This window comes from Mesoplodon bidens, assembly GCF_964165515.1.
Source record: "Mesoplodon bidens genome assembly, chromosome: 2".
Classification (NCBI taxonomy): Eukaryota; Metazoa; Chordata; class Mammalia; order Artiodactyla; family Ziphiidae; genus Mesoplodon; species Mesoplodon bidens.
The window spans coordinates 110,840,661-110,865,145 of record NC_138177.1 but is presented as its reverse complement, the minus strand read 5'-3'; the positions used below and the strand labels follow the sequence as shown (position 1 = coordinate 110,865,145).

At 35.3% G+C, this 24,485-nt stretch overlaps 1 protein-coding gene and 1 long non-coding RNA gene across 2 annotated transcripts in view; one reads left to right on the top strand and one right to left on the bottom strand.

Moving 5' to 3' along the window:
• The window catches only part of COL24A1 (collagen type XXIV alpha 1 chain), a 400,363-nt gene that overhangs the window by 30,138 nt on the left and 345,740 nt on the right, over positions 1-24,485 (bottom strand). Inside the window, exons 48-52 of the mRNA XM_081222837.1 lie at positions 9,191-9,298; positions 7,422-7,529; positions 7,276-7,329; positions 6,620-6,682; positions 3,768-3,821 (exon numbers count right to left, since the gene is read on the bottom strand). Of these exons, the coding sequence (XP_081078963.1) occupies positions 3,768-3,821; positions 6,620-6,682; positions 7,276-7,329; positions 7,422-7,529; positions 9,191-9,298 (387 nt within the window). The remainder of the gene's footprint in view (positions 1-3,767; positions 3,822-6,619; positions 6,683-7,275; positions 7,330-7,421; positions 7,530-9,190; positions 9,299-24,485) is intronic.
• Positions 1-24,485, top strand: part of LOC308609221 — a 114,400-nt gene that overhangs the window by 79,342 nt on the left and 10,573 nt on the right. The window lies entirely within an intron of this gene.

The following is a 24,485-nucleotide window of genomic DNA, read 5'->3' as shown; positions in this document are numbered from 1 at the left end:
TGAGATAATACTACTCATCTTTTCTGTAACCTGAATTTGCACCTTCAAAATATTAATGCTTTTCTATATCAATCTACAATTCCCACATAACTATAATGCTTAACAGTATTTTTAAAACTATGATATTTTAAATGAGTTGCCTATTAAATTTTTCTTCTAATTTTTGTCATGATAAACAACACTGTGATAAATATCCTTGTACTCTTTTTTTTTTTTTTTTTTTTTGGTACGCGGGCCTCTCACTGCCGTGGGCTCTCCCGTTGCAGAGCACAGGCTCCGGACGCGCAGGCCCAGCGGCCATGGCTCACGGGCCCAGCCGCTCCACGGCATGTGGGATCCTCCCGGACCGGGGCACGAACCCGCGCCCCCTGCATCGGCAGGCGGACTCTCAACCACTGCGCCACCAGGGAAGCACTATCCTTGTACTCTTAAAAATTTTTGATAAAAATTGTCCTCCAGAAAGTTTGTTTGAAATTGCATTCACACTTGCAATATATGGGAGTGCATGTTTCTTCTGATACATGCTATGACGTACTATCACTTTTTGTTAATCTTGCAGGCTAAAAATACTGTTTCATTATTATTCAGTATTTATATTACTTCTTTTGTGTTTCCTATCTTGTCCTTAATTCATTTCAAACTACAATATCAACTTTAAAAAGCTGATTTTTAAGATATCTTTACAGAACTTTTTTTATGCCCTCCCCCACCTCCAATCCAGTATTAACAACGTGGTACATATTGCTTCATACTTTTTTTCTAATCAGATATTGACAAATGTATTTAAATGTGTATGGGGTGATTGGTCATGTTTTATAATGTTGATATCATATACTCTTCTATGCATCATATTTTTCACACTTAATAATACATCATGAAACAATTGCAAGTCAGCCAAACTAGATACAAATGATTATTTTTAATAGTTGCATTAATATTCCACAAAGTGGATAGATCAGAGTTTACTCAACCATTCCTCTACAGATGAGCATTCATATGATTTCATACTTTTTTTTTGCCATTACAAACAGTGCTGTGAAAAAAAGCTTTGTAAAATTTCCCTAGTGTATTGGGTACTTTTATTTCTATGGGACAAATTCCTCAAAGTGGAACTGCTTGGTCATAGGGTGTATGTACATATATTTTAACAAATACCTTTCCATAAAGGCTGTAATTCACATTTCTAGTAGTGATAAACAAAAATACCTTTCTTCCTACAGCCCTTTCTGAGAAGTTAGATATAATATCTCATTATTACCTTAATTTGCATTTCTCTGACTAAAAGGAGAATATTTTTTCAAATAATTACTGACCATTTGGATTTATTCTTCAATTCTCTACTAAATTTTCTTTTTCATACCAATTTGTAAAGCTCTTTATATTACCCATTATATGGTGTATGCTTTGCAATTACTTTTTCTCAATTAGTTTTACTTATGGAATCTTTTGCCATAAAAATTAAAAATTTTCAAGTATTCAAATATGTCTTCTGTTCTTTTATAGTTTTCAGATTTCCTATCTTATATAAAAGGTCTCCCCAACCCTTAAGCTATACTTCAGTTTCCTAGATGATTTTTCTAAGATTTTTAATTGCTTCTTTTCTTTCCTTTTTTTCTCTCTTTTCTTTCTTTCTTTTTTTTTTAACAAAGTCTTTAAAAGTTCATCTGAGATTTTTAAAAAATTGGGTGAAATAGGGTTACAATTTCTTACAGCAGTAGTAAGACTAAAAGGAATTTCGTCTCCCTTCCCTATCACTGTTATAGGAATGGGTGTGTGGCTGATTAATAGACGTGAGGAAAAAAAATTGTAATGGGAGACTTCTAGAAAAAGTTATATTTTTCCCAAGATAAGGGATACAGTTCACTTTTTCACTTTGGATAATTATATCTAGATGTGATTCCTGAGAAATTGTAGTCATTTGCCCTAAGCCTAATTATAAAGATAGCATTCAGGATGGCAGAGCAGAGGTATGGAAATAGTCTTGGATAACAAGATTAAGTCGCCAAATTAACCAAATCTGAAGCCCTTCCTAACTCTGGGATTCCCATAATGAGATAGAAGTTTCCTTATTGTTAATGCCAGTTTGATTCAGGGTTCCTATTACTTGCAGTCCAAATCATCCTAACTGATATACCATTTTCATTGTAATTAAATTCCTATTTAGTCTGAGATCTAATTCTGGGCTCTAGCCTGTTATAATGATCTATTCTTTGTACTAACACATAGTTTCATTTACAAAGACTCTGAAGTAATGTTTTCCTTTTTGGAAAAGCAAGTCCTCCATCCCCTGCCACAATTTTTTTCCACAGTGTGTTTTGGCCATTCTCAAATTCTTATTCTTTCATAGTGAGCTTTCCTTAGAAGTTTCTTCTTAGAATAGAAAAAATAGATGGAAAAAATTTGATGTGCATGCTGAGCATTATAAGGGCCTTTAAGAATTATCTATAAACAAAACACAGTAAGTTATTTTAATTGAGCCATTTCTTTATCATATTTTCCTTGACCAATTAATATTTCACATTTTTGACAGAGGAGAACAATCATTCCATAATCAGAACAGTATATGTTCCTTAGCTTGCTGAAGAACCAACCACCCACTGAAATATGAGATTTCTGCCACTTATAACCTCCCACTTAGACTACATAGCTCTGAGTGGTAAATGCTGCAAATCTAGAGAAATATTGAGTTACACATTTCATTTTTTTAAATTAAAAAGTCAGATACTTTGGTGGTGAATTCTTCTCTAAATTTATCAATGAGAACAGTGATACTTAATATTTGAAACATTCTATTTTATATTTTAAAACTCTGTGTCTATAGATACAACACTTTCAAATGATTGAAAATACTGATTCCCTGCAGAGAATGAATCTTTCCTTTCCAAGCCTCAATTTTCCTCTTGTATGTTTATACTACTGTTAGTATTGTAAAACCCTCCTGTGACCACCTCACTGTCTTATTTCTGTTTTATTTCATAGCAAGATTCCCTAAGGCCCTGGCATATGTTAACTCTCTCAGTTTCCTCTCCAGACATAGCTTGAATGGAGTGGAAAGAGCACTGCTCTTGAAGTAGGAAATATCTGTACGACTCACTACCTGTATTGTCTTAAATAACTAGGTGAACTTCTATAAATGTCATCTGTTTCCTTATGTCTTGAAAGCAAATAATCATACCTATTCCAGAAGTTTAAGAATTTGAGAAAAGCTATTATTAAATATTTTTATTTACTTCTTTCCTCACTGAAAGCTGTACTCCATCTTCCACTGCAATTTATTCTCTTAAAGATCACGGTTAGCTACTCCTTTCTCGAAACTGAGCTTAAACTTGTACTTTTCTGGTTTTCCTGCTCTTCCCACCAACTATTTCATCCCTTTATCGTGGGCACTTCCAAAGACTCAAATCTTGGCTGTCTGCGTACCTTTTCTTATGCTCCCTCCTTCAGAAAACAGATTCTTTCTATTGCTTTAGTGATCACCCCTATGCTTATAATGCTGAACCTCTCCTCCGCCACCCAGTTCTACTTTCCTTGCTCAACCCCAGTTTTAAATGCCTACCTCACTATGTACACCTTTTCATTACATTAGATTTCTAAGTTCTCAAGAATAACGTTCCAGATGAAAATGTACATCTGTTTTTATCCTTGCTTCTCAAATACCCAGGGTGATCCCTTGTGAATTACTCTAGAATAGGATTAAGTAAAAAAAAAAAAAAATATATATATATATAAAAGGAAAAAAAAAAAGACCTGTATTGTGACAAACTTACAGTTCTACCTGTTGGGCCTATTATACCTTCTCTGCCAAGGGGGCCAGTGTTTCCCTGTTGGGGTTAAAAAAAAAAAAAAAAACAGTCAGTCTCAATGCCAGTATAATTCAGGAAAATTCTAGAAAATTTCTTGCACAATGGCAAAATAGTCCATGTCCACATAATTCCAGTTTTTATTACAAAATCTTATGGTATTGGCAGAAATCACAGTAATTTTGATTTGACACAATTCTGTATATTATTATGGTTTCCCATTAGGAGAATTAATCTCTATAATTTCTAGCAAACTGATAAATCAGCATTATAATTTTTATGTGATGATAGCTTCAATGGTGCCATTTTATATATGTGTCATTGCATAACAAATGCAATTACTTTATGTAACAAAGACTACGTAGAGTCATGGACAAAATTTTGAATAAAGTTATTTACAGATGTTGAATAAGCAGATGTTTGAGTGACATGCAGCATGGAATTGAGAGAAATTATGGGAAAGAACCAGAGGGCATCATTTGTGACCAATTAAACTTCTGGTTTCTTCATCAGTAAAATAAGAATGCCTACTTCACAGGGCCATTGTGAGAATTAAATGTGAAAAACAATTTTGAAAGTGTAAGCTGCTATTTGATTATGAAGATAACCTTGAATAAGCTGGATCTCTGGTCAACTCCTCCCAAACTAAAAATGGAGCCTATCATTTCTTAATGAATACAAAATACATGTTTTAGTTATTTTCCCTCAACCTCCACCCCTGCTACCACTAGCTTCAAATTTCAGTGTTTCTAGCTCCACTTAACGTGGCATATATAAATGTGGCTATCTAACAGGCTTTCTCTTTGTCCAACTCCTGCCAAGATACAGAAAATACTCAGTGGAGATAATTATAATGCCATTCAGTCTATTGACAAATAGCTTTAAGATTAAGTTGGCTTAGAATGAGAAAAATTACCTGATACTCTAAAAAGTAAATCTAATGAAAGCACTTTTAAATATGAAGATCTACTTTAAGTGATAATTTTAAAATATGGTTCCCAAATCACAAAGGTCCACAATCAAGAGGCTTGATTTCTTAACCTAATCAAATATATCCTCTAGATTGGCTTATTACTAGGAAAAAAAAAAGCCAAGAAAGTGTCAGTCTAATAAATTTGACCAAGGTCTAACTCTCTGAAATAATGATTTGTACATATTATTCAGTCAATCAGATGTGAATTCAAATTCCAGCTCCTCTACATACTAGCCACATATGGCTTTTAGCAAATTACCTTTCAGAGATTTAGTTTCCCTACCAGCAAAATGGGGATAATAGCATCTCTCACAGGATTTTTATGAGGAGTAAATGATATAGGGACATAAACTGAACACCAGTACCTGGTACATAATAGTTTTTTGCTAAATATTAACCTAGCAAGACTTTTCACTTGTCTCTACAATGACTTAATAGGAATATCTGCACTTATAAATTAGTATTTGTGAGCTAGTTACCATAACCTTACTATTGGAGAGCTGATAAAATTTCTGGAGCTGCAAAGCAGTATAGGCTCAGATCCTGGCTTACAGAGACACAGCACCTCATATGACTTTGCTTAGGACAGAGGCTAGGCAGGCAGCCAACTTCTCTTTCACAATATAAAGAAAGGATTTAATTAATTGAGAACTTAATAAAATCAGAATGAATGAATTTAATTAATGGGGAACTTAATGTATGTAAGAACTTAAAACCAATATTTATTACAGAGAAGCCTATCCATACATAACCCACCTGTGGATGATAAAGAATTGGACTTTACCTAGAAGCACAAGCTTTCCATGGTTCTTCAGAAATCATAAAAATAACTATTACATTTGCACCTGGAGAAATGTTGAGAGGGTTCTTTAAATAAACATTTCCCATGACAACACTGCTCTTTGTATTATAGGAAATAATTTATAGTAAGAGTTAGGGAAGCGGCGTAGGATTTTAAAAATTTGACTTTTCATTTAATATTTGCACAAGATAGTGGTTTTCAGTTTTAAAATTCTTCTTCAAGACTCAGTTCTCCTCTATCTGAACTGCTCTCCTTCCTCTCTCTCAGCTCTCTCCACCCTTGCCTTAGCAGCTGCTGTTAGCCGTAGAGGTGCTACTACCACAGTCAAACCAGTGCTTGGCTTTTATTTTTAACCTTTTTTTCTCTTTAGTTTTATAGATCATCTCATCAGTTAGGAGAGTGTGGTTAATAAAAACAAAAAAGCAAACAAACAAAAACAATAACCAGTTACTGCTGGTGACTTATCTATCCTATTTACGTTCTCTACAGTTTGCAATTGCAGGCACTAAACAGCTAACTGGAGTTCTTCAGAGCCCAGATCTTTCCAACTCTTTAAGGAGTTCCTCGTTACTCTCTGGGGACACCCACCCCTGAGCAGAGGAAACACAGCTATTGGGAAACATTTTTCAAAGTGTGGTCTGAGGAGCTCTGGTCATAGACAAGCCTCCTCCAGGTGGTACATGGGGGCGGTCTCTAGTCCCTGGTTATATTAATGCTTATAACATGAAACTGCTTTATGTTTTTTATAATATATTTATTAACTGGTATGAGTTAATAAATATATTATCCAGTAGTTACATTAATTCTTTTTTTTTAAAGTAAGAACTGGGCAGTACAGGTGGTCTGTGGGGTCTTTTTCTCAAACTAACAAACGAACTGAAAAAGGTTGAGAATGTCTGCATGTGCTCTAATGAGTTTCTGTTTTAAGAGTCATTTTTTAAAGTTATTAATTTGGAGTATATTTATTTTAGAGTTCTTAACCCTAATTCCTGTAGTCAACAAAGAATCACAATATCTGGGAAGGCAGAATGACTTTATACTTACCCTCTGTCCAATAGGACCTTTAGGACCTGATATTCCAACAATGCCAGCATCTCCCTCAGGACCCTAGAAACAAAATTTAAAAAAAGCCAAAATATGAACATTTAGTACATGAAATAATCTTGTACCAACGTATTAAGAATTGGCTCTTAAAAATGGAACTTGATAGTTAATGAAGTACAGGCTTAAGTATTTTGGAGGAATTGTACTGAGGTCTACAGTTCAAAATACATCAAAAATGGATGGAGAGAGGAGGAGGTATAAATAGATGGGTAGGTACAGAGTCAAGCAAGTAGAGTAAACTGTTTTGGTAGAATTTAGGTAATAGGTATATAGGTGTTTACTCATTCTCTCAACTTTATGTTTGAAATTTTTCAAATAAAATGTTTGGAAAAACAGAATGAGAAGAGACAAAAGCAAATTATTAAATAAAATTGCTAGGAAAATATATAGTTACATAAGTCAAAATTAACATATTCAAAACTCAAATATATTACTCTGTACCAACTGAAATTTTGCAGATTAAAAAAACAAAAGCTCAAGTCAGAGATTTAATATTGGTATTTCAACATCTGTTTTTTGAACAGATGTTGAACATTGGTATTTCAACATTGGTATTTCAACAAAGCCAGAGATGAGCAGAAAATATGTAAACATACTTTGGGGCCTGGGAATCCTTGGAAACCTGTCAAACCTTGAATACCATGTTCTCCCTGCAATGTGAATAGATATGATAACCATTATTGTACGATGTTGGCCTGGTCTGTAGAATAAGTGCTTAGTGAATTTCTGAGTTGTCACCTACAGACTGCCCTTTCATGCCAGGCTCTCCACATGGTCCTTGATCACCTTGTGCTCCTCGGCGACCTCTTTTACCTGGAATTCCAGGTTGACCAGGTAGCCCTTGTTCACCCTACGGACAAAAAAAAAAGAAAGGTTATCTTGACTTTAGAACCTATAAACATATTGGCTTTTAAATGAAATCTAAACACCGGCCCATCCTCAGGCATGTATACAAGACACTGGAGAAGTCAAAATCTGCATGATCATTCTCCCCACCAATAGTTTCCACATACATAATATTTGATTACAATGAACGAGAAGTGTGGCAGCAGGGAAACAGAATTCCAGAGATTGTGGTCATGACTGTGGAAAGAGGAGGGAAGAGGGGGCCTGCAAAAAGGAGGAGGAGGATAGTGGGGCTACAGAGAGAATAGTGAGGGTGTAGGATGTGTGGAGGCATTTGTATGCGATGGAACTTGTATTTTATTTGAATTGAAATTATTTTGCTGTTTTTCTTACATACAGAGATGATTCAGCTATCTGATACCAGAAACAGAGCAGAGTCTCTTGAAGTGTGAACCCTGGTTTTTGCCATGAGTATCTTTTTAATTCCATCATTAAGAAATTTCAATTATCTGTTTCCCAAGATTCCTTTGATACCAATCCTCTTTATCCCCTAAAATTTCACTTTAAAGACATACTTTATATCATTATTTTATTTTTAAAAGTCAAGTCCTTTAAAAATTTTTTATTTTGTTTTTGAAATGAGAGTTGCAATAGCTTTTACCATTTCTAAAAATAAACTTAAGAATCGTGGCATTTATAGATAAGGTAATGAAAAATGATGCTTGGTAGACTTTGACCAAAGCTTTAAGATTAGCAAATTATTCTTCACTGTATTGAGATAAAGATACAGCTTTGGGACTTGACAAACTGGATCTTTTTTTTTTTGCAGATTCACACATAAAAGGTTGGGATCTTTCTTATTTATTTTCCTAGGTTTAGCATTTGCTCAGCTATCTTGTATTTCAGTGGAAAGGGATATTCATGGTATAAACATTAACAGAAAGGCTCAAACTATAAACAGTAAGCTGCTGGGTCATCATTTTCAGTTTACCCATATGGGTCAGAATACCTAGAAATTCTTTATAAGTGTAACTCTGAAAATCAAATTAAGAGGTAATAATGATGAGGGTGCCAATGTCTTAATCCTAGTCTTTTATGAAATAGCATTAGATATGGGACTAGTCTCTTGGTTGTCTGGGTCAAATCTGCACTGAGATATTTCTAAGAGAGGTTTTGTTTGGAAAGCCTATTGCCATGTGGCAATACTCCTGGCAATGAATGTTAAGGCAAGACAATTACTATCACTTTGACTTTAAGAAGTAATTTGTACTCCTATCAGATTTATTAATTGGTTGGTTAGGTTCAGAAGTAGGGGAACAGGAAGTATAACTGAGAAAGTATGCAACTGGAAATAAGATTTTTCTGTTTTGGAGGAGAAGGTGGATGACAGAAAGGGAAGAAGAACCAAAATGAGTCAAAGAACATTTTTTAAAGCATCACCGGTCCTGGGTTTATGAGTAGTTTTGGCAAATGACATGCACTGTGGCTATCACAGGAGATGGCTATGTCAAGGCCACACACTTTCGTTTTTTCCTAATGTGTTTTCATGATTAGCCAAATTTTATTAAAAGCTATCAGTCTTACCATCCTGTGATCTAGCCAGTAAACTCAGGGCCAGGAAGGATGGTCAACACTGCTCATCCATCAGAACAAACATGAAAGTACCTTCGGGCCTAGAACTCCTGGGCTTCCTGGAAGGCCTGATGAACCCTTTGCTCCTTGAGAACCTGGAGACCCAGCCAGTCCCATTCTTCCTGGGCTGCCTCTGACACCCTAAATAACACAGATAAGAAATGAAGACTGGTGCAGCTCCTAGAAAATCCATCCAGATGCTCAATAAATGAAGGAGGGGTTGGCGTTCTGAAAGCCTACTGTTGATACACTGCCCAGGTTTGGGAGTTATCCTGGGCTTCGTTCCCAAATAAGCGAAATGTTTAAATGATGTTTTGGCTCACCTAAAATCTCTAATTATAGTTAATGTAATGGTCTTGGGTTTTTAAAATAAAAATACTGAGGCAGCACAAAGTCCACCTTTGTACTATCCTCCAAAGTGAGTATCTTCTGACTAAGTAGCCTAGATGTGAAGTATGTTTGTTCCATTCTAACTTTTTGTGTTATACTCCTGTGTGCATGACAACACTAATTAACATACCCTTAAGAATATTCTTCTTATTGTGGTCATTATTTCTCAATATATACAAATACCAAATCACTACATTGTACACTTGAAACTTATATGATGTTATATTGATTATATCTCAGTAAAAAAGAATATTCTATTTTCAATCACACATGACTCCAGAAAATTTGCTTCAAATAGTTTAATTGGGAATAAAGTTAAGTAAGCAAACAGTATTTCCTCAAAGCCAAATCCTAAGACAAGGTTGGTAAACTATGGTTTTCAAGCCAAACCCAATCCATCCCCTCTTTTTGTAGAGCTTGTGAGCGAAGAATAGTTATTACATTTTCACATGTTGAAAAAATCAGAAGAAGAATAATATTTCAAGATGTGGAAATTATATGAAATTAGAGTTTCAGAATCTGTAAATAAAGTTTTATTGGAAAACAGTCATGCTCATTCATTTATATATTGTCTGTGACTGCTTCGTGCTATAATGACAGGGTCCAATCGTTGTGGCAGAGACTAAAAGGCACTCATTGCTTCCCACTACTGCTTGTTGCATTGCAAATTACAGTGATGCAATTATAACTTGACAGTGTTTTGAGAGGAACATATATTGACTTATTGTGAGATTTTATTATCAGTGCATATCCATTGTATCAAAACAAGAAAAGAAGAAAAAAGTGGGCTTTGAATGTTGTATTTTTAAGGCACAGTGGAATGTGGATTATTTTGTGATCAAATTAGATGTCAAAACTTTGTGTTTATTATGCAATGCCACTATAGTTGTGCTAAAAAATGTACAGTATACATCAACATTATCACACCAAGCACTTAACACAATATTCCCACCTCACAAAAGTGTAACAGTTAGAAAAATTAGGAAACCTAAAATGGAGTATCTTATCACAATATAAATTCTTCACAAAAATTTGAAAATGAAGTTGCAACTAAAGTTTCTGAGTGGCTCATTTGTTAGTCCAACAAAGTTGCTTACTGATAGATTTAATTAAATCGTGCAGCAAAAATAAACTCGTTTCTTAGCATTTTGGCAAGAACAGTTGCTTAAAATGTCAAGGACACTGGAGCAGCATCAATAGTCAATTGAAAAATAAGGCAAATGCTTTCAAGTGGTTTTCCTTGCCTCTTGATTAATTGACAGATGTTAGTAATACTACTCAGTTGTTTATTTGAGGAGTCATTGCTGAGTTTGAAGTGCCTGAAGCATTAACCTGTATGAATAGTTTGTGGAGTGACTATAGGTAAGAATATTTTCAAGTAAGTTAAAACATTAAATCAGTTCGACCTGAAGTGGTATCTGCTAAAATGTGATAAATGTGATGGCAATGGATAAGCAATGGATAAGAGAAAGACTAACTAGACGAATTAGCAAAACTTGTGAAAATGTTAAGGTATTTAGAGCTATGTTTATTCATTGTATTATTCACCATCAGGTACTCTGAGGAAAATACTTGAATCTAGCATATGTTATTGAGCCGGTACTGTCAAGAGTGAACTCCATTGACTCTTGTAAATTTAACCTTCGGTGGTTCTGTGAATTTTTTTTTGTCGAAATAGAAACTGAATATCCTGACTTTCTCTAACATGTAGCAGTTTGATGGCTTAGCAGGGATAAAGTTTTATTGAGATTTTTGAGACTATGATTGAAGTTTTTTCGAATGAGAAGAACTGCCCTTAACCTCTATTACGGAATGATAAATGGCTTTAGAAATTAGATTTTGCTGCAGACTCATTTAATGTTTATCTATGAATTCAACCAAAAATTGCAGGGCAAAACAATGCTCACATGTGAAACATACTGTGATAAAGTCATTTTGATGACAACTAATGTTTGAATCACAAGTAATGTCAAACAGCTTTATACACTTCCTGTGCTGTCAAAAATTAAAACAAGAAGTGAGATCTCCATTTCCACACAAATTTGCGGTGGGTAGATTTTCTGAGCTCAAACTCAAAAAAGCATTTTCACTTTCAAAAGCATTTCTAAAGCATTTTTCAGACCTAGATGCAAGAAATTTCTATATTCAAAATCCATTTAACTGTTCACTTGAGGAGTTCAACCTATAACTTCAATTGGAAATGACTAATGTACATTATAATGACATTCTAAAAGGCAACTACCAAGAGAAGAATCTAACAGAAATTTATAAATTCCTTCCAAGCAATGAATATGCTCAATTAAAATCATATGCTCATGAATTGCAGTATTTGGCAGTACATATCTGTGTGAAAAGAATTTTCTAAGATGAAATATGTAAAACATGCAAAATCTCATTCTAAGTCACATTAACAATGAAATTTTGATGATAGGAAACTGTAATAAGCTAAATGTTATCCCCCTTGCAAAAGAATTCTGTTTTTCTCATTAGTAGACTTGTATCACAAAAAATTATACTACATTAATATATTTTAAATTTCATAAATAAAAATTTTGTGAAAACTTATTTTCTTTCTTGTTACATAAGTTCTTAAGTAATACCCTTGATTTTGCCTCTTGCCTTGCAAACTCAAAAACAGTTATTAATATTTACAGAAAAATTTTGCTGACCCCTGTTCTAGGAGATGATTGCTACTTTCTGAGTTGATTCCTGGCATAATAAATTGGGGTGTGTAATAGCTGTTCCATGCATTCAACAATATTTGTTGAATATCATCTATGTGTAAAGAAGGTATCATGAAAAGCCCTGTGGAGAATACAAATATAAATAAGATATGGTTTTTATTTTTAAGAAGTTTAAAATTAAGTTAAAAAGACTGTAACATGTAAATAGTTATAATAAAGGCAGAAATGTAAAAAAAAAAAGTAAAGACCAGATGAGAAAAGAGATATAAAGTAAATACTAGAAAGGTTCTGAAGAGGGGAAGTTACCTTTGGTGCTAATTAGAAAAGAAATTACTGAGAAGGTAGGGTTAACTGGATCATAAGGTAAAGCTGTTTCCCTTAGAGTTATAAATGTGGTAGGAGAGATAACTGACTCCAGATAGGCTAGACTCATTTCTGTGGAAGGCCTGCTTGGGAGAATAGGATTTAAAAGGTAAAGCCAAAAGGGAGGGGAAATGGGAACATATGTATATGTATAACTGATTAAACTTGTTATAAAGCAGAAAAAAAAAGGTAAAGCCAATTTTGAATTTAATGCTAAAGCACTTTTCCTCTTTTTAAAAAATGTTTCCTCCAAATTATCACATATCTTTTTATTCTCTTACTGTTGGTAAAAAAACAGTTCAATACATTAAAAAATTACCTCTTCTAAGCAGATTTTCTTCATGATCACAAAACTCACTAAAATAATGAATAAAATCATATTTTCTATCACTATCACTAGGTGGCCATGTACTATGCTCAGTGCTTAGGACACAGGCTCACATTCCTTAGCTTGACCTTCAAATCTTTTTTTGTCCCAGTCTACATCAACCATTTTATCTCTCACCATTTATCTATATTAGTGGCTCTCAATATTTGTAAGGAACCATTATGAGGGCACAATCTATATAGGGAGGGAGGAAGGGAGGGGGGCATGACAGAGGGAGAGGCAAGGGAGAGAGAGAGATCCACATTGTGGACTTAGGATTCAGGTGGTGTGTTTCTTCCACATTGCTTGCACCTTATCCTAAGTCATTAACCTACGCTAGTTCTTTCCCTTTGCTTCTTGCTGTGTGTTTTACATTGATTTGATTTAATTTGGTCTGGGAGCCTTTTGGTTCCATATCTCTGGGATAGATTATCTGGTAGTGTACTTTCCATATGAACTATGAGAACCCTGGAGACATGAGATGGTGCCACTGTAGAGCTCATCAATACAAATGAAAGCAAATCCAGTCATAGTCATTTGAGACTCTGGGATACAGAATTTCAAAAATGTTCAGGGAAGGGACTTCCCTGGCAGTCCAGTGGTTAAGACTTCGCCTTACAATGCAGGGGGTGCGGGTTTGATCCCTGGTCGGGGAGCTAAGATCCCACATGCCTCAGGGCCAATAAACCAAAACATAAAACAGAAGCAGTATTGTAACAAATTCAATAAAAACTTAAAACAATGTTCAGGAAAGATATAAGTGTTACACCAATGGCCAGGATTCTAACGGGAATATGACTATAGGAAAGGCAAGTTTTAAAAACGAAATTCAGATGAATAGTGCCCTTCCCAATAAAAACAAAAAGAGGTTGAAAAACCTGAAAAAAAACAGTGGCCTGAAGAGAAAGCAGATTATACAAGGTCATAAATAAAAGATGGAAGGAAGGACATGTAAGCCAGGAAGAAAACAAAGTCGCTCCAGAATTAAACTAGGTGAAAAGTTATAAAATACGAATGAGTGTAGAATTAAAAAAATAATAATGGGTTGTCTTTCAAGACTGAGCGTATCCTGTGTCTGGCTGTATTAGACAACTAGTGGATCCCAGTTGGAGAGGAGATGTATCACGTGAAAGATCACCCTAGATGATTTTAGGACACCTCAACATTCCACAGTTCTAAAATAGTACCACTTTACCTCACTTTATTTGTAAGTTTAGGTATTTTTAAAAATCTTTATTCTCCAACAGAAAAAAATGTATCTTTTGGGTGATACATGAACAATGGACATGCAAAGACTGCTGAACATTCCTGAGGTCAATAAATATTTTTAGTGAGAATAATAAAGACCATATGACTAGTCCTTAGAGTTAACTGTACATGAGAAACTTCATTTTACTTGCAGCGCTATCAGACATTTAACACAGCACAATAAATATGTTCCAAATCATTTACTGTTCACATTGGTTTCTTAGAGAGAAATTTGAGGAAAGTAGCAGAGTGTTCTGTACAAAGTTCCAAGCAATGTTTCATAAAAGTAGAGAACAAACATTTCTTATTATGAATATACAGATGGATGAGTAATTCTGCTTTCAAGAGAAACAGATGCTAATCCCTAGGAATTCTTTCCAGTGTTTTCTAAATGATTCCTCTAAAACCAATCAGCAAAGCGTAAGTCACTCTGAGCAAATTTTAAAAAGTAAATAAAATCAGAATTACTATTAATTTGTTCAGAGATGCTGAGACCAATCAATAGTTAGTACCTGAGTCTTAAAAAAGTTAATAAGATGATAAGAGTACATGATGTCTCACGGCCAAAAACTTTCATTATCCTCAGATAGAAGGCAGTCTCCCTGCTGACATTGGTTTTGACTCTGTAAGAAAGTGTCAGTTTTTACAGGACTGAAGCTGATGGCTGCTTAAGCCTTGGGTTTCTAAGGAAACAAGTACTTGGATCAGTAATGACAGTAATGTCAACCACAATGACAAGAGCTACTTTTTATTGCTTACTTTTTATTGCGTGTCTTCTATGTATAAGAAACTGTAATGGCAATATGGTTGTGTTGTTTTATTTAATCTGATGTCAGTTAAGGAAAGAAAAGGAAGTTGCTTTCCACTTTGACTTCCCTGTGCAGAAAGGAAGGAATAGTTTAAGTCTGCCTTCATCCTGGAACTACATGGAAAGATCTGGTAAGGAAAATGGGGCTAACTACACATATTAAAGGACAGACACAGAGACAAATTTTGGAACAATGGTGACTGGTTTGCATTTAATAGTGAAACATACCAAAGAGAACGTTATGCTGTTTGTTATTCCCCAGGCCCCTTGGTGTAGCTGTCTTATTCTCATTAGAATTAAAACAAATATATTAAGAAATAGAATGTGCTAAGTAAAGGCAACAATAGAAGTCCACATTTTAAAGAGGATTAGCAAAGGAATACTATCTTTAAAGTTTTGAGTAAAATGAAATTTTTTAATGTGAATTTCACTGATTTTTCAATAGTAGATTGATAAATTTAAAACTACACTGAACTTAAATTAGTTGATGTTTTTATCTAGAATAAAATTACTAGGAAAACAGTTTTTTCCTTTCCCTACAGCCAAGCACCCTCCTCTGTGCTCATAGCTTATGTTTATATAGTTACTTGCTGTATGAGAAAATAGTAATTAAAACTAATTTACTTTCTGTAGTATAAAAAATAAATGCAATGACCTAATTTTTTTGCATAATATTAGGCAACGTAAGTACAGTATTTTTAAAGCCAGCAAACCAGTGGATTATAAAAGTAATACTTTGCTTCCCTTACTCCAAGCAACTAAAAACACTTCTGTTTAAGTAGGAATTTCTCATTTTATTTGGCTTACTAAATATATCCCTCCTAGGAAAGAATTGGCTATTTAAAAATATGTGGGGTAGTAATTATTAGGTGATTATATGCAAGGCTACATTATACATAAATACTGTAGCATTCATAACATTTTCCTATATGGGCAATCATAAATAATGTGGCCAAAATGTTAGAAATAAGATTTATGAATGAGCTGTATACCAAAGTTAGGAGGTAACTTTAGCTTTGAATCACTAAACATGTTAATGCCTATGGAACTTGGAGTGGGATTGAATTGAGGCAAGTCTTAAGGTAGTGAAGATAGGTCTGCTTGACTCAAGTCCATTCCCAAGAGCATACACAACTAACTCTTGTTCAGTTTTAATGGATACAGGCATTTCAACATTGTATTACCCCACAGAAATTAGTTACTCATTTTCATAGAACAATTGGTGGATTATCATTCTTGCAAAATGGACAGTTTCAAATGCCATTATAATACTGGACAAAATAAGTGTAGCCTATGAAACCTCCTTTACCCAGGCCTCAGCCAATAATCACAGGACTAACGGGGAGTGAAGGAGGATATTTCATCTATTCTTTGACTCTTAGCATGACTAGGAATTCATACCACCATGAAGAAATGAATGTCCATCCTTTTTTCAAAAATAAATCTGTACCCATAATATCTTGCTTGATCCACGGATAATCCTATTATCATGCCAAACTTTTTCCTGCCTACAGGTCTTTTCACTTTGGGTTTTTCACATGGCAAGTTCTTCCCTCATTCTTAAGTACTTGGGCCAGTCTTACCTTCAGTCCTTAGCTCAAGTGTAAGCCTTCTCAGTGAGGATGCTATAGTCTATTCTATCTATAAGCTATTTTGCATTACACTTTATCTCAAAATCTGTTTCCCATTATGCTTTCTTTCTTTCATAGCACTTCCACAATTTAGAATTACTTAATTTGTTTATAGACTACTACCCAATTATTAGGGTGATTCATATTAAATTGTGACTTTTTTTTAAGGTCAAAAATGGTCAAGGGCTTCCCTGGTGGCACAGTGGTTGAGAGTCTGCCTGCCGATGCAGGGGACACGGGTTCGTGCCCCGGTCCGGGAAGATCCCACATGCCGCGGAGCGGCTGGGCCTGTGAGCCATGGCCGCTGAGCCGGCACGTCCGGAGCCTGTGCTCCGCAATGGGAGAGGCCACAGCAGTGAGAGGCCCGCGTACCGCAAAAAAAAAAAAAAGGTCAAATGTCAGCAATTTCCTGCTGTTGCACGTATGTTCCATGAGGGCTGTTCTTTGCCCAACTTGTTCACTGCTGTCTTCCCTAACTCCGGGCTCATATTGTAACTGAGCGGGACTCTATGGGGCCTTCCTGGAACAGACCCATCCCCCATAGCCTCTGCTTTAGCTCCCCTCTGAAGTATCTAGATTACAGTATCTGATGCACATTTCCTGAGTTGCTTTACAGATACTAAAACCCCCACTAAATGGAAGAAATTAACTACTTGGTGACCATGAGCACATAGTCCCCAGTCCCATGGGTGCCTAAGCATTGATAATGTTAACCCCTCTGACACACCAGCCTGTAACCTCACCATCAACCAGAGAATTTTTTATGAGCTAATCACATAACCTGTGACACCCCTCCCTCACCTCGCCTTTAAAAATGCTTTGCTGAAACCCATCCGGGAGTTTGGGCTTTTTGAGCACTAGCTGACCAGGACTCCTTGTACGGTGTCTTACAATAAATGTAGCACTTTCCTTCACCACAACGTGGTGTCAGTAGATTGGCTTTACTGCTAGTGGATCCAAGTTTCATTCAATAACACTGTTATGTACTAAACAAATATTTGTTCACTGAATGTTAGACTAGCCATGAAAATTATTATGAAAAGATAGTAACTCAATAAGTGCATGCACTGTACTAAGCACTTCACATACAAGATCTCATTTGGTTCTCATAAAAACCATATGAATTAGATATTATTGTACTAATTTTATAGATGATTCTTAAGATAAGTAGCAAACACATCTTAATTTTAAACTCAGGTTTCCAAAGTCATAGTTATTATGCAAAGGACATTTATTCTTCAAATATTTATTGAGCTTCTTCTAAGTGGGACTGACACTATGCTAAGTGCTAGGGATACAAAGACGACTAAAACAGAATCCATGTTCTATAGAAGTTTACAAATGCCTGGGGGAGGAAGACATGAAGATCAGTAATTAGATTGCATATGAGCCATGCTCTGATGGAATCAATGTACAGAGTGTACAGAAGTTTGAGCAGGCATGATTAACTTTGACTGGAGAGTCCAAGGAAGAGATAACAGTTCAATTAAGTCCTGAAAGATCAAGAAGTTGTTCCTCCTAGGGAAAGATGGAAGTCTTCCAAGCAGAGGGAATAAATTACACGTACAAAGCCATGAAAGTGAGGGAAATACACAGAATTTGGGGCAATGTCTAAGAAATTAAGCATACCTGAAAAAAGTATAGCACAGTGGTTAAAACATAGGCTCTGAATCTAGACTGTGTGATTCTGAATTCTGGCTCTATTATTTGTTGTCTGTGTGACCTTGGGCAAGTTACTTACTGTGAGTCTCAGCTTCCTTTTCTGTAAACTGAAGATAATAGCTATACCTATGTCATGGGGTTTTGGTGAGAATTAAACAACGTCATATATATTCAGCACCTGGAATAGTGCCTGGCACATATTATTTTTTTATTTTTTTTTGCACGTTTTAACATCTTTATTGGAGTATAATTGCTATACAATGTTGTTTCTGCTGTATAACAAAGTGAATCAGCTGTATGCATACATATATCCCCTCCCTCTTGCGTCTCCCTCTCACCCTCCCTATCCCACCCCTCTAGGTGGTCACAAAGCACGGAGCTGCTCTCCCCATCCTGGCACATCTTATTTAATAATTGTTTAATAACTGTTAGACTAAAATACACAGCACATGTGAATAGCAAGGTAGAATGTAAGACTGGAAATGTAAACAGGCCAGATCCTAAAGGAACAATATTCCACAAAGAGTATGAACTTCATTGGATTCGGGGTCACTGAAGCATCAACTAGGAAAGTTACTTCCTTTAGCAAATCTTTCATTTTGTTGCTAATAAGCAGCCAAACAGGCTGAATTTTGTCTGCTCTGGAAGTTCCTAATGAGCAGTAAACGGGCCAAAACAAGCAGAAGGGTGGAGAAGAGAGAGAAAGTAGCAATCAGGATAAACCCTAACTGGATAATCAACCCCTTAATAATCAAGAGGTGACAGGATTTGATGAATGTAGATCTGGCTGATGCCGGTATGTTTCTTCCTCCAAAATACTAAGAAATATTTCTTCGAAACGGAAGTTTCTTTGGGGTGACCAGCTCATAAACTAGAGAACACACAACCCAGAGGGGTGCCAGGGCTGCTGGTGTTCCTAACAGAGGCTTCCACGGTGGTCCTGCTACTCTATGCTTGGATCATGAGTGGGCTGATGAAGTGTGTTTTCCCTTCTTAGACTGGACACAATTCACAAATGGAAAATGCAAGACTTTCAACGTTCTTTTAGGACAAGCATCTCATTTTAGACAACACTTAAGCCTGTGTTCACCTGAGAAAGTGCATAGTCAAGATTGAAAGGCCTTGGGCTTCCCTGGTGGCGCAGTGGTTGAGAGTCCGCCTGCCGATGCAGGGGACGTGGGTTCGTGCCCCGGTCCGGGAAGATCCCACATGCCGCGGAGTGGCTGGGTCCGTGAGCCATGGCTGCTGAGCCTGTGCGTCCGGAGCCTGTGCTCCGCAACGGGAGAGGCCACAGCAGTGAGAGGCCCGTGTACCGCAAAAAAAAAAAAAAAAAAAAAAAAAAGATTGAAAGGCCTTGATTTGTCCTAAGTCAAGCTGTTAGTTTTGTTTCTTTCCCTTTTTTTCCAATAACCAATTTTATAGTTGCAGCAGTGAAAAAAAAAAAAAAAAACGGGTAAGGCTTCATTTTGATGACAAATAGATTTATGATCTTTGCAGGGAAAAGTTGTTTTCCTTTTTCATAAATGAAAACAGCATGGTAGACTCATTTACTACAGATGTGCTAAGTTGACTAGTCTCAAAACACTCATTTATACAGAAGGAAATTCACACAGTCAACTGTGAGCCTCCCCAATACTATCCTTCAGTTATAGTCACATGACTTTAAAAAAACATTGAAACTGCAGTGTGAATGTGCCAGGAATACTTTAACTCCTTTGGCCACATCAAAAAAAAGAACATTGTTTAGGAAAATCAGGCAGTTGCATAATGCTAGAAATCCCAGAATAAATATTTTTCTCAGTGGAAAAATCCAGCAGTCTTTAAAGGTAAGCCAAAAAGCACCATGGTGCCATGATTTGAAAAAAAGAAAAAACAACAACAACAAAAAAGACCAATGGAAAGATGTCCTTATCCTTGTTGAAAATATTCCAGGGAATTTGCTAGTATTACTTTCTCTTAAGCAGTTATTCTATTACCATAGTAGGTTTCAGAAATAATTATCTTAGAAATCACTTTTCCTAATGACCAGTTTAGCCATTGTACCTAATTTCACTGAACAGACTTGTCCCTTATAAAGCATTATAACTAATTTCATATCAAATATTCTACAGGGAGCAGAAACATTTGTGGAAAATATTTCCGTATTCATAAATACCAATATCATGTGTAAACCTTGGGGTTGAAAGGGGATTCTTCAAGGGAAAGTTATTTTGTTTTTATTTCAGTGGTTACAAAATGTTTCAATACTTATAACATCCTGATTTCTAAGTATGCATGTAAATCTTTTCTAACATTCTTTGAAAATGCTAAAAAGTAGGAGACAATGAGTTACGATCTGATACCTAATTGCTTACTAATGGAAATACCAGATGCCACTCAACTTCATGGCCCTGTGAGGTATACTGAAGCAGTATTCAACATTATTGTAATTCATTTCAATTTTTTCACCACAGAATTCAATGAGTTTTTTATACTAGTCATATATAAAGGGATATGTGGCTCAGAATCTGTTTTTTTTTAACGACCTCCAATTAGAAGTAGAATAACTTACTAAGTGGAGTTAGAATATGCATGTTTTGTTATCTGACCAGTTCATACTCAGATTCTTTTTTCCTTTGATTTTAAGTCTTCAGTCTCTCCATCTCTACTAAGTCCCTCTAGCATTTAAATATGGTTAAGCCTCTCTCATTTAAAAAATAACTTTCTACCTTAGCCTCAGTTTCTTCTCCAGTTATTGCCCTACCTTCTCCTTCAGAGCCAACTTTCTCCATTGGATTGTCTGCATATCTTGATTTCCTCATACCCTCTCACTCCTCAAGCACTCCAATCCTGTTTCTGACCCCACTAATCAAATCAAATACTCACTTGCTAAAGTTACCAATGACCTCCATATACTAAAATACAATGATGCTAATTTTATCTTGTTAGATTTCTGTATTAGGTGGGAGGGCAGTCCTTATTTGCAAACATCAGAAACCAATTAAGCAAAAAATTTACTGAAAAGATATTGAGTAGCTCATATAATCACAGATAAATCTAGAAAACCAGGTTTGGAAAATGGGTAGAATTAAAAAGACTAGGCAGCCAGAATTTAGACACTGTAGTGAGCACCAGACCAGCTGCTGGACACTGACCACAGTCATCCTTGGACACTGAGTGCCACTGAAAGTTACTGCCACTGCCACCAGAACGGAATCTCCATTATCTCCATTATCGCTGCTTCTGTGTCCTCAAAGGAAGGTGTGGGTGAATATAACTGATTGCTTAGGCCTGGGTCATAAGCCTACATTCTTGTTTCAAAGAGGGAGTGGAAGGTAAGAGTCTAGACTTTTTGACTTCAGTAGTAGAAGGTGGCTTCCCATCAACACTCAAAAAAGAAAGGAAACATAAAAATTTCTGAACATAAAAATGGGGTCAAGATGCTGAGTAGCCAAAAAACAAAACCAAAAACAGAATAAAACACATGTCCAACAAACTCTCTCATGATGATTAGACACAGTCGATGACTTTCTCCTTGATATATTCTTAAGCTTCCACGACATTACATTCTTTTTCTTCTATGTATTATGGCGACTCCACCTCAGACTCCTTTGTCATCTCCTTTTCCTTCTTTACCTGACTTCTAAATGTTAGAATTCCTCACCACTTGGTTCTGGACCTTCTGTCCACTGTTTATCTAATATTTGTGTGTTTTTCTTCATTTGCTCCCTATGTCCATTCACTGCCCCTTCTCTATGTTGCTGTTTGTATTGAGTCTTCTGATCCATGAACATAGTGTATACACCATTTAACATTTGGGTCTTCTTTAATTTCTGTCAGCAATGTTTTACAGTTTTCAGTATCAAGTTTGCACATTTTTGGGGGGTCAGATTATCCCATTCTGATACTACAGTAAGTACTGCTTTTTAAATGTCAATTTCTGATTGTTCATTGAGTATAGAGAAATACAATTCATTTTTGTATATTGATATTGTATCCTGAAACCTTGCTAAATTCAATTATTAGGGTTTTTTTTTTGGTAGATTCTGAAGGATTTTCTACATAGATGATCGTGTTGTCTGTGAATAAAGACAGTTTTATTTCTTCCATTCCAATCTGGGTGGCTTTTATTTCTTTTTCTTTTACTGACTAGAACCATTGGTAGAAGCTCCAGTACAGTGATGAATGTGTCATATAAATGTAAGAGGATAATAAAGATATCTGTTGGCATATGAGGCCTCAGAAGGTTTATCTCACAAACACCTACATTGAAAATACTTTTTGGAGGAAGTACTCAAATAATAATAAAAACAAATTCAGGAGGTTCTATAAGGAATATAATAAGGAAAGTAATAGTGACTAAATAGCTTAATTAAGTTTGCTACTATATGAAAAAAAGAAACAAAGGAAATAAAAAGAGAAAGTAGGTCAGAATGGCCATCATCTAAATCTACAAACAATAAATGCTGGAGAGGGTGTGGAGAAAATGGAACCTTCTTACACTGCTGGTGGGAATGTAAATTGGTACAGCCACTATGGAGAACAGTTTGGAGGTTCCTTAAAAAACTAAAAATAGAACTACCATATGATCCAGCAATCCCACTCCTGGGCATATATCTGGAGAAAACCATAATTCAAAAAGATACGTGCACCCCAACATTCACTGCAGCACTATTTACAATAGTCAGGACATAGAAACAACCTAAATGTGCAGCAACAGAGGAAAGGATAAAGGAGATGTGGTACATATATACAATGGAATATTACTCAGCCATAAAAAAGAACAAAATACTGCCATTTGCAGCAACATGGATGGACTGAGAGATTGTCATACTGAGTGAAGTAAGTCAGACAGAGAAAGACAAATACCATATGATATCGCTTATATGTGGAATCCAAAAAAACGGTACAAATGAACTTATCTACAAAACAGAAATAGAGTTACGCATGTAGAAGACAAACTTATGGTTACCAGTGGGAAAGGGGGGAAGGATAAATTGGGAGATGGGGACTGACATATACCCACTACTATATATAAAACAGATAACTAATAAGGACCTATTGTATAGCATAGGGAACTCTACTTAATACTTGTAACAGCCTATATGGGAAAAGAATCTAAAGAAGAGTGGATATATGTATATGTATAAATGATTCACTTTCCTGTACACCTGAAACTAACACAACATTGTAAATCAATTATACTCCAATAAAAATTTTTTAAAAATCAGAATAAGTTAAAAAAAGAGAATGTAAATGCATGAGAATTATAAGTCAAAATTCAAGGTAATATCAAAAAATGATGAAGGGAAAGAGTGGTTTATAGAAACAAAAGGACATGAGAACAAACACAAGTACTTGTTTTGTTAGAGGGAAGATACAGTTACTGATTTATTAAACAAATCACTAGAGTTAAACAAAGACATATTTGGTTCTTAAATTTGGGGCAGCTGCCACAAGAACATCAACTGAAAGAGAATAGGTAACTTTTAAACCTGCAAAAGAGAATTCAATCTATCCAATGGAAATCAGAAAATAAGAAAAAGAAACAAAACCCCCCAAAGATAGTATAGGACAAGGAAAATACAGAATTAAGATGGCAAAATATTCTTAATAGAGGAATTTTAGATGCATTCTTTCTAAGATTTCAAGCAGTAGAAGGAGGTCTGCTATTACTGCTACTGTTTAAGATAGTATTGAGGGTCCCTATCCACCTATGTGGAAAGAAAAAAAATGAGTTTAAGCTGCCATTGTTTGAAGATATTACCTACCTAAAAATCCAATAGGATCACAATAGTAAATTATTAGAAATAAAAATATCCAGTTGTATAGAATGTAATCTAAATCAGCAATATTTAAGTAAGTAATAACTAACTAGAAAATAAAATAAAAAATAAGAATACATAAGGCCTTTATTGAGAGGCAATATTGCATATTGATGAGAACAAAGAATATGGAGTTAGACTGCCTTTGTAGCTATGTGACTATGAAAGTGACAATTTTTTTTGTATAAAATAAGGAAGATAATTGTATCTATAATATTGTAAAGATTAAATGAGTTAATACAGTAAAACATTTATCATGGTACCTGGCACATACTAAGTATTACATAACTTTTTACCATTATTATTATGGAGAAAATCTATTACAAGATCTTATACTGATAAGATGACAAGAATATTTTATCTCACATAGA